General features: G+C 59.6%; 1 protein-coding gene across 1 annotated transcript in view; it reads left to right on the forward strand.

The window, feature by feature from the left end:
* Positions 1–10022, forward strand: part of DYNC1H1 (dynein cytoplasmic 1 heavy chain 1) — a 61843-nt gene extending 51821 nt beyond the window's left edge. The window contains exons 57-78 of the mRNA XM_019747152.3: positions 278–431; positions 912–1058; positions 1159–1309; positions 1463–1716; positions 1802–1936; positions 2723–2817; positions 2986–3160; positions 3341–3416; positions 4042–4202; positions 4285–4396; positions 4494–4554; positions 4644–4767; positions 4925–5038; positions 5889–6059; positions 6251–6468; positions 6560–6663; positions 7518–7729; positions 8072–8225; positions 8674–8816; positions 8961–9129; positions 9301–9428; positions 9662–10022. Of these exons, the coding sequence (XP_019602711.1) occupies positions 278–431; positions 912–1058; positions 1159–1309; positions 1463–1716; positions 1802–1936; positions 2723–2817; positions 2986–3160; positions 3341–3416; positions 4042–4202; positions 4285–4396; positions 4494–4554; positions 4644–4767; positions 4925–5038; positions 5889–6059; positions 6251–6468; positions 6560–6663; positions 7518–7729; positions 8072–8225; positions 8674–8816; positions 8961–9129; positions 9301–9428; positions 9662–9790 (3187 nt within the window). The 3' untranslated portion in view covers positions 9791–10022. The remainder of the gene's footprint in view (positions 1–277; positions 432–911; positions 1059–1158; positions 1310–1462; positions 1717–1801; positions 1937–2722; positions 2818–2985; positions 3161–3340; positions 3417–4041; positions 4203–4284; positions 4397–4493; positions 4555–4643; positions 4768–4924; positions 5039–5888; positions 6060–6250; positions 6469–6559; positions 6664–7517; positions 7730–8071; positions 8226–8673; positions 8817–8960; positions 9130–9300; positions 9429–9661) is intronic.
* The last annotated feature ends 378 nt before the right edge of the window (positions 10023–10400 follow it).

Raw genomic sequence — 10400 nt, forward strand, 5'->3', positions numbered from 1 at the left:
GGAGACAAGCATGGGCAGGGCACTGAGCGAGGAGGCCCCCCCGTGTGTGCCCCAGAGAGTTAACTGCTTCACAGAGTCTGTGACCTGTCACCACTCATTACAGAAGTTCTACAGAAAGATGATCATAGCATTAAGCCTTCAAGTCAGACAGTCTCTGTTGGGAAGTCTAGAAACCACACTGAGTGCGGGGCAGTGTCCATCTGCCCGGTTGGGGCTCTGCCCACTGTGTTCTCGTGCTTCCCTTGGCTTCTTCACAGCTCTTCCGCCTCCCCCTCAGGTACCCGCTGATCATTGACCCCTCCGGACAGGCCACAGAGTTCATCATGAATGAATACAAGGACCGGAAGATCACGCGGACCAGCTTCCTGGACGATGCCTTCAGGAAGAACTTGGAGAGCGCCCTGCGGTTTGGTAACCCCTTGCTGGTGCAGGTGTGTGTGCACCTGCGTCCTGCCCAGGGGATTCGTTAGGGCTGTTTCTGGGTTGTTTCAAACACGGGTGATGTGAAACCAAACTGAATTACATAATACAAAGCAACAGTTCAACACTGCAAGACTTCATTTGATATCAGAGCAAGGATAAAGCCTTGAGATTGCTCTGTTAAAAAATAAACCCAACAAAAGCGGCGTTTGCACTTAAAATCCCTCTTAGTCTGGACCACCGTCCACTGGCTCTGTGCAGTGATGGACGGACACGTTTAGTCTGCTGGTAGGATGGGAGCCACACTAAGCTCAGCATGTGACTAGTGTGACCAAGGGATGGGACTGGAAACGTGGCCAGTGGCTATCGTAGCGGCCAGGGCAGGTCTGAATGCTGGGTGTTGCTGGGAAGGTGTGTCTGGAGTCGGAAGCTGGTGTCAGTACACCAGACACTAAAACCCTAACCATCACACTCCTTACATGTGACTGCAGGATGTGGAAAGCTACGATCCAGTTCTGAACCCAGTACTGAACCGTGAGGTCCGGCGAACCGGGGGCAGAGTGCTGATTACCCTCGGTGACCAGGATATAGACCTGTCTCCATCGTTTGTCATCTTCCTGTCCACCCGCGATCCAACTGTAAGCAACGAGGCACTTCACATGTGAAAATGTGGCGATGTTGGGTGTTCCAGCTGAGCTGAAGTAACAAAGCAGACTGTCCTGTTACCCCTCCTGGCAGGTTGAGTTCCCACCAGATCTCTGCTCCCGGGTCACCTTTGTCAACTTCACAGTCACCCGTAGCAGCTTACAAAGCCAGTGTCTAAATGAAGTACTGAAAGCGGAAAGACCTGATGTGGACGAAAAACGTTCCGATCTTCTCAAACTTCAAGGTACATTTCTGGGTCTGTGGCTCGTAGGTTCTGGAGGCAGGAGGAGGCTGAACTATTAAGGGACGGGATGTTTCCGGTGTATGTCAGACTGTCAGCTTTCCTGTGAAAGAAGGTAAGTCCTCCAGCCGACTCTGGATGTTTTGGTCCCTTCAGGGGAGTTTCAGCTGCGTTTACGGCAGCTAGAGAAATCTCTGCTACAAGCTCTGAACGAGGTGAAAGGGCGCATTTTGGACGATGACACGATCATAACGACTCTGGAGAACCTCAAGAGGGAGGCGGCCGAGGTGACAAGAAAGGTCGAGGAGACGGACATCGTGATGCAGGAAGTGGAGACCGTGTCCCAGCAGTACCTGCCACTGTCCACTGCCTGCAGCAGTATCTACTTCACCATGGAGTCTCTGAAACAGGTGACCGCGTGGGTGGCCCAGGCGGGTGAGGGCTCGTGGCGTTGAGCCGTGGGGAGCTCACGCCCCGCCCGCCGCCTTCTTTCAGATACACTTCCTGTACCAGTACTCCCTGCAGTTCTTCCTGGACATCTATCACAACGTCTTGTACGAGAACCCGAACCTGAAGGCCCTCACGGACCACACGCAGCGCCTGTCCATCATAACGAAGGACCTCTTCCAGGTGCGGGGCCAGCGCGTGGCGGTCCCGGGAGGGAGGAGCCGGCGCGTGGCGGTCCCGGGAGGGAGGAGCCGGCGCGTGGCCGTCCCGGGGAGGGAGGAGCCGGCGCGTGGCCGTCCCGGGAGGGAGGAGCCGGCGCGTGGCCGTCCCGGGGAGGGAGGAGCCGGCGCGTGGCGGTCCCGGGGAGGGAGGAGCCGGCGCGTGGCGGTCCCGGGAAGGAGGAGCCGGCGCGTGGCGGTCCCGGGAGGGAGGAGCCGGCGCGTGGCGGTCCCGGGAAGGAGGAGCCGGCGCGTGGCGGTCCCGGGGAGGGAGGAGCCGGCGCGTGGCCGTCCCGGGGAGGGAGGAGCCGGCGCGTGGCCGTCCCGGGGAGGGAGGAGCCGGCGCGTGGCCGTCCCGGGGAGGGAGGAGCCAGCGCGTGGCGGTCCCGGGAGGGAGGAGCCGGCGCGTGGCGGTCCCGGGAGGGAGGAGCCGGCGCGTGGCCGTCCCGGGGAGGGAGGAGCCGGCGCGTGGCCGTCCCGGGAGGGAGGAGCCGGCGCGTGGCCGTCCCGGGAGGGAGGAGCCGGCGCGTGGCCGTCCCGGGGAGGGAGGAGCCGGCGCGTGGCGGTCCCGGGAAGGAGGAGCCGGCGCGTGGCGGTCCCGGGAGGGAGGAGCCGGCGCGTGGCCGTCCCGGGGAGGGAGGAGCCGGCGCGTGGCCGTCCCGGGGAGGGAGGAGCCGGCGCGTGGCCGTCCCGGGAGGGAGGCCCATGCGGCCGGTTCCTTGGCAGCTGCAGTTTTCCGGCTTGTCCCCAGGTGGCGTTCAACCGGGTGGCCAGAGGCATGCTGCACCAGGACCACATCACCTTCGCCATGCTGCTGGCGAGAATCAAGCTGAAGGGCACCATCGGGTAAGGCCGGCCACTCTGCCGCCCCTCCGCCCTAGACGGCGGCGCCTCTGGGTTGCCCGCGAGCATTTCGTGTTACATGAGTTGTGGTTTCCCTTTAAGTCATCGTGCACGTTGAATGTCGATAGAAATGAGTGTAAGAGCCCTAGTTCGCCCGCTGCCCCTCTGCAGGGAGCCCACATACGATGCCGAGTTCCAGCACTTCCTGAGAGGGAAGGAGATCGTGCTTACTGCTGGCTCGACACCCGAGATCCGGGGCTTGACCGTGGAACAGGCTGAAGCGGTTGTGAGGCTGAGCTGTCTCCCTGCCTTCAAGGATCTGATTGCAAAGGTTCAGGCCGATGAGGTGGGTGTTCTTCTGAATGTTCCTTTCCCCAGGAAATTGGCAGTGACGAACTGCGTGTCATGTAAAACCCAGAACCTCGTGTTTGTGCGCACGCGTCAAATGTCTGCGTGCTAGTCCCGCCTTCTGTGCCCACAAAGACGGGCTCTGCCCGTGGTGACGTTCCCACTGTTGTCTCCACAGCAATTTGGCATCTGGCTGGACAGCAGCTCCCCAGAGCAGACGGTGCCATACCTCTGGAATGAAGAAGCTCCTGCAAGTAAGCCCCCGGTCCCCTCCCTCGTGTTGCCCTTCTGGACACACATGTCACGTGGGGCCCCACTGGTGGAAGAAGAGACGCTGCCAGAAACTAGTCACTGGTTCCTATGAGAAGTATCTGTGTTCAAACTTTCGGAGTTACCTAGAAGTGGGAAAGCAAAACACTCCTAATTCCCGTCCAACGCACGCTTAATTAGACCGAAAGAGGAACGAGACAAAGGCCCTTGCCAGCACGGGGAAATGGGCAGTTCTTGAGTATTAGCCAAGGCCCTGGGCGAGCCAGGCCCCCAGAGGGGGAAGAGGCAATGAGCCCCACACAGCTGCTAGTGGTGACTGATCTGCAGAAGCTCCTGAGTGTTCAGGAGCCAGCCTGCAGGAGCCGCTACCAGTGGAACCATTTAAAATCAGCAACTGCCACAGCACGCAGAGACTGAAGCAGTAGGTGCTGTCATCGGTTTGTCCAGAGGGTTCATGAGAACAGAGGAGGTGGTGACTGTCCTTTGAGCTGTGTCTTGGACACTGAGTGTTTGCCAAGAGAAGGCTCGTAGGAAGAACAGACCAGGCAGGGGGACAGCTCACAGTCTGTCCTGTCACCAAACCCCGTCTTCTGTGTGGCCTCGTTTCAGCACCCATCGGGCAAGCCATCCATCGCTTGCTCCTGATTCAGGCCTTCCGGCCCGACCGCCTGCTGGCCATGGCCCACGTGTTTGTCTCCACAAACCTCGGGGAGTCCTTCATGTCCATCATGGAGCAGCCGCTCGACCTGACCCACATTGTGGACACAGAGGTGTGCCTTGTCCCTCTGTCCTACCACAGCCTCCACACCAGTCTGCTGGGTGCTCGGACTGAACCGACCTGTTCATCTGCAGGTAAAGCCGAACACTCCTGTCCTGATGTGCTCTGTGCCTGGGTATGACGCCAGTGGACACGTGGAGGACCTCGCGGCCGAGCAGAACACACAGATCACTTCTATTGCAATTGGTAAGGGGCTCGCGCTCTCTCGGGCTGGGGCCCCCACAGCTCAGGCGGGCTCTGAGGTCCGTGCCTGCCGTGCTGACACCAAGCTTTCTGGCACCAGGCTCGGCAGAAGGCTTCAACCAAGCAGATAAGGCGATAAACACAGCTGTGAAGTCTGGCAGGTAGGCCTGTCTGTCTGTTCGGAAAGCCCTGGCTTGAGAGCTCATCAGACAGGAGTCTGAAGCCGGCTTGGCTCTCACTCTCCCTGCAGGTGGGTGATGCTGAAAAACGTCCACCTGGCCCCAGGGTGGCTGATGCAGCTGGAGAAGAAGCTGCACTCGCTGCAGCCGCACGCGTGCTTCAGACTCTTCCTCACCATGGAGATTAACCCCAAGGTGGGCCGGCGGGTGGGCAGGGCGGGACGCCGCTCTTGGTGCTGTTTGGGCTCTTTGTGTTCAAGTGTGTGTGTGTATGTACACGTGTGCACGCGTGTGCACGTGCGCTGAAGCGCACTTCTCAGGTGCCGCGTGCTGACAGGTGTCTTCTTCTCAGGTGCCCGTGAACCTGCTGCGCGCCGGCCGCATTTTCGTGTTCGAGCCACCCCCGGGGGTCAAGGCCAACATGTTGAGGACGTTCAGCAGCATCCCTGTGTCACGTATCTGCAAGGTAAGAGTGTGTTGTGTCAGCCCAGACAGGCCAGCCCCTGAATTCACACACGGGCCCCGCGCCTCCCAGAAACACCAGCGTGGCTAGTTGTACAGGGAATTTTATTTAACTGCAGGCAGGTTTCCTTCCAGTGAACAGGTGTTTGGTGGCAGGGGCGTGACCGGCTCCCAGGTGAGCAGACACATCCACAATAAAGCTCTAGCCTGAACCCAGGTGTGCATCCTAGACTATATGTCTGGGAACCCTCCGCTCCCAGGCACGGGCCTCCCCAAGGCTGAGGCTGTGGGGCAGGAGGAGGGGGACCCTTGAACAGCACGGCAGGTATTAGGGGTACTGACTTCTATGCAGTCAAAAGTCTGTGGATAAGTTTTGATCCCCCAAAACTTCAGTCCCTCGGTCTGTGCAGGGATTGGCTAGGATGCTGTGTGGACCCAAACTCCATGGAAGCTCAAGTCCCCCCATAAAATGGTGTCGATTGATGCATGTAGTTGGCCCCCCTCATCTGCGGGTGCGCAACCTGGGGATACAAAGGGCTGACTGAACATGTATCAGACCGGCGCCGTCCAAACCGTGTTGTTCAGGGGCCAGCTGTACATGGTGCTATAATGTTCCTTTTCCGATGCTTAGAAAAAATGTTTTCTGTGTAATTCTCTGTTGGCTGAATAATGTGTCTCAGCATCTGCTATCTGTATTCATTTGCTCATGCCGAGCCCTGGAGTGCGAAGTGGTTCACATTAGACGTGGGAGCTCTTTTTAAAGCCATGGTTCTCATGGAGGATCCGCTATATTTTCTCAGAAGAAAGGACGCTGCTTTCTGCTGATTCTGTCCTTAATAACACTTCCCCTCTAGTCTCCCAACGAGCGTGCTCGCTTGTACTTCCTGCTGGCCTGGTTCCACGCCATCATCCAAGAACGCTTACGATACGCTCCCCTGGGGTGGTCAAAGAAGTATGAATTCGGGGAGTCGGATCTGCGGTCGGCCTGCGACACTGTGGACACATGGCTGGATGACACGGCAAAGGCAAGTGTGGGCTGTGCCTCGTGAGGTAGACAGCAGGCACGTGATAACGTGGTGATGTGAGGTCGTGTGCGCAACTCACACATGCAGGTGGGAAAGCACCTGTTAGAGGTGAGAGAGCGGGAGGAGGCTGCAGGCAGAGCCAGGCTGTGCCAGCCCCCGACCTGCGCACTCACCCACATGTCCCCACCCAGGGGAGGCAGAACATCTCTCCGGATAAGATCCCGTGGTCCGCACTGAAGACCTTGATGGCCCAGTCCATCTACGGTGGGCGAGTGGACAATGAGTTTGACCAGCGTCTGCTCAACACTTTCCTGGAGCGTCTATTCACGACGAAGAGTTTCGATAGTGAATTCAAGCTGGCCTGCAAGGTCGACGGGCACAAAGACATTCAAATGCCAGACGGCATCAGGTGCGAGCCTGCCTCCCGTGACAGCACAGTGGCACCGCTGGGCCGCTCCCGGCGTTGCACATGACAGCATTCCTGATGTGCTTCTTTGCAGGCGAGAGGAGTTCGTGCAGTGGGTGGAGCTGCTCCCCGACACCCAGACGCCCTCCTGGCTGGGCCTGCCCAACAACGCCGAGCGGGTGCTCCTCACCACGCAGGGTGAGTCCCTCCGGTACCGCTGCTCCTCACTCCCTCGGGGAGGCGAGGAGTCATCCGCCCCACCTGGGGTCTGTCTTGCAGCACAGGCTCAGTTCTGGGCAAAAGGCCTGACATTCATGTAAACGAGGTCTGGACATGGCATTTAGGTTTTCACCTTACGTTCAGAAATAGTTCCATTTTTCTTCTTAGGGTTGCCAAGTACTAGTGTTAAGTCAGAGTAGCAGCTGGGTCCCTGTGAATGCCCTGTCAGGACTACAGTGACTGTCATCTGAGCCCCCGTCACGCCCGCACTCTGTCAAGGTGTCACTGCCAGGCCCACCTTAGAGCAGCACTGCAGCCCGGGCCTAACAGGTTGCCCAAGGTCACTGGCCCACACGGAGGCCCTGAGCCCTGAGCCGACACCTCTGCCGTCCGGCCTTCAGGCAGCCACGCAGCTCAGGGACGAGGATGGTGAGGGCAGGCACACCAAAGCCAGAGCAGGCAGGGACAGGCATTTGAGAGGGAGCAGATGGTGATTCCTGGGGTTCATGTGGTCTAGGCCGCAAATGGTCACGAGTCCCCAGGGCAGGTGGCCCCGAGCCCCTCCCTGGGCTGTTCCGCAGAAGCCTCACTCTGGTCCTTGCACTGTCAGGTTGCTGGTCCAGGCCCCACAGACATGGCTTGGTCTGGTTCCACTTTTTCTCTGTATTTGCCTCCCCGTCTGTCTGGCCAGGCCATTTTCTGTGCCCACTTGGTATGTTGCGAGTCCACGTGTGCCACGGTCTTTCCACTTACGTTCTCCTTCCTCTGGTCTCCTGCCCGCCCCTCCCCTCCCCTCCCCTCCCCTCCCCACCATTGGTGTAACTGCGGCCCAGGTGTGGACGTGATCAGCAAGATGCTAAAGATGCAGGTGCTGGAGGACGAGGACGACCTGGCATACGCAGAGACCGAGAAGAAGGCGCGAGTGGACTCCACGTCGGACGGGCGGCCCGCCTGGATGAGGACACTGCACACCACCGCCTCCAACTGGCTGCACCTCATCCCCCAGACACTGAGCCATCTCAAACGGACGGTGGACAACATCAAGGTGGCCGGGCTGCCCCAGATGGTCTTAGCAAGACAGACGGGCGGGCGGGCGCACTGTGCAGAGGCCCAGGCTGGGGGCTAACCCTCCTCAGAGTGATCAGAAACGCCCCACAGGGCATCCTGCCACGAGCTAGCTCAGTGACTCCAGACTCTGGAGAGTTGTTGGGGCTGCTTCCAACCAGCTTCCTGTGCGGTCTGGTCCCAGATCGGGCTCAGGTGCAGCTGTGGGGACCGGGCCGGGGCCGTGACTCCTGGGGCTCCCGGAGGTCGGCTTACTCTGGCTGGCTGCAGCAGGGGCCTCTTCTAAACGGCCCCCTCACTCTGGCTTCTCTCCGCACAACAGGACCCCCTGTTCAGGTTCTTTGAGAGAGAAGTGAAGATGGGAGCGAAATTACTGCAGGACGTCCGCCAGGACCTTGCTGATGTCGTTCAAGTGTGTGAAGGGAAGAAGAAGCAGACCAACTACCTACGCACACTCATAAACGAACTGGTGAAAGGTGCGCAGGGAGGCTGTATGCCGGGCGGGCGTTGGTCCTCAGTGTTGACACGTCCCAGGCCGTCCGCTCTCTCTGCAGCCGTCCCTCCAACGGCAGCTGGGGGCCCTCCCTGGAGCACAAGCTCAGAAATGTCTGAAGAGTTTTCCTTCTACTAAAATCTTTCTGCAATTGCTGCAGTGTTTAGGGGCGGGCGCAGGACAGGAAATGTTGGGGGGGGACTTGAGTATGAGCAACAGGGCAGCCCCAGGTGTCTCCCATTGGCCCCGAGAGCCTGAGCCACCAGTGACAGAATCACACCGGGCAGTGTGTGATGGGAATGGGTAGCTGTGATGTTATTGGGGCGAGCCTGGTCCTCCAGACACCCCGTCAGTCACACTGGACTGTGTCGAGTAGCGGCGGGGGGCGGGGCTGTACCTGACGCCGGCCTGGGGCCTCCTGCCCTCCACAGGGATCCTGCCTCGGAGCTGGTCACACTACACCGTGCCTGCCGGCATGACCGTCATCCAGTGGGTGTCCGACTTCAGCGAGAGGGTCAAACAGCTGCAGAACATCTCACAGGCGGCTGCGTCTGGCGGCGCCAAGGAGCTAAAGGTGGTGACGGCAGCTCCTGAGAAGCCTGGTGGTGGTTGGCAGCTGCCCTGGGTTTGGGGCAGCAGCTGGGGGGCCAGGCAGAGGCCCGGCTCTAAGGAGGAGAGCAGGTAGGGCTCGCTCCTCACCAGCTGCTTCCTCTCACAGAACATCCACGTGTGCCTGGGCGGACTGTTTGTGCCCGAGGCGTACATCACCGCCACCCGGCAGTATGTGGCCCAGGCCAATAGCTGGTCCCTGGAGGAGCTGTGCCTGGAGGTCAATGTCACCACCTCGCAGAATGCCACCCTCGATGCCTGCAGCTTTGGAGTCACGGGTGAGTTAGAGTGTGCAGACCCAGGCCCGTGGTCTTAGCTTCTGTCTCAAGGCCCCCGCCTGCACCCACACAGAGGTGTTTAAGGGGCCGGATGGCGGCAGCAGAGCTGAGCCCGAGGCCGGTGGGTTCCGGGGCTGTTCCCACTCCATTGGTTTGACTTCCTCTTTCCAGGGTTGAAGCTGCAGGGGGCCACGTGCAGCAACAACAAGCTCTCCCCCTCCAACGCCATCTCCACCGTCCTCCCGCTGACGCAGCTGCGCTGGGTCAAGCAGACAAATGCAGAGAAAAAGGCCAGTGTGGTAAGGGGCACCCCCGTCCTGTGGGCAGGGAGACGCTGCGAGCACCGCCTTAGCCATTTCCCTCTTCCTACCGCCGAGTTCTGCGCATGACGAGCAATCGGCAGCTCCCAGGAGAAAGCGCCCGTTGCCGTCTGCCACAAAGCCTTGCACCCTACAGCCACCCTCAGCCGTGTCGAGGTGGGCGTCTTGCCGTCCCCCGCGTCAGCGCTGAGCCCCTCTGCCCTTCCTCATAGGTGACCCTTCCCGTCTACCTGAACTTCACCCGTGCAGACCTCATCTTCACGGTGGACTTTGAAATCGCCACCAAGGAAGACCCTCGCAGCTTCTACGAGCGTGGCGTCGCAGTCCTCTGCACAGAGTGAAACCACACTTTTCTAGCTCCCCTTTCTGTACTGGTAAAATGCAATATTTAACATTTATTCATTATTAAAACGTTTGGAAGCTGTGGACTTGTCAAAGGAAAGTCGTTGGTTCGAGGTTAGAGGAACGTGAAGGAGGCCTGACGGTTGGGACTGGTGGAACGTGGAAGGACGACGCACGTGTTTGGAGGGGCAATAGCATGGCTTGTTTTATGAAATAAAACACTAAGCATGACCCGCCTCCCGCCTCTTCTGTCTCCGCGCTGGTCCCGGGCATTTCGGGCACTAGGGGAGCTCAGCACCAGCGAAGAATGAAGAACCTGGGCCCTTCAGGGACATGGGAACGGCCAGAAAAGGGCCTGGTCCGTCCTGGGTCAATAGTCGACCCCTTAGCTTGTGCGCCCCGGCCTGCGACCCTCGTGGTGGGGCCTGGCGCCATTTCCTGCGTCACATAAGGTGCTGACGCCCTGGTCCGGTTCTGCCACCCGTCCCGCCTCCTCCCTGGTACCTTCATTCCTGCAGAGCCTGAGGTGGCGCCAAGTAGAGGAAGCGGGTAGGTAGCTCCTGTGGGACGTGACGGATGTGGTGTCCCTGGGAAAACAGGCCTTGTGAG

This window comes from Rhinolophus sinicus, chromosome 3 (assembly GCF_057876585.1).
Source record: "Rhinolophus sinicus isolate RSI-liver-muscle chromosome 3, RSI-T2T, whole genome shotgun sequence".
In the NCBI taxonomy this organism is placed as follows: domain Eukaryota; kingdom Metazoa; phylum Chordata; class Mammalia; order Chiroptera; family Rhinolophidae; genus Rhinolophus; species Rhinolophus sinicus.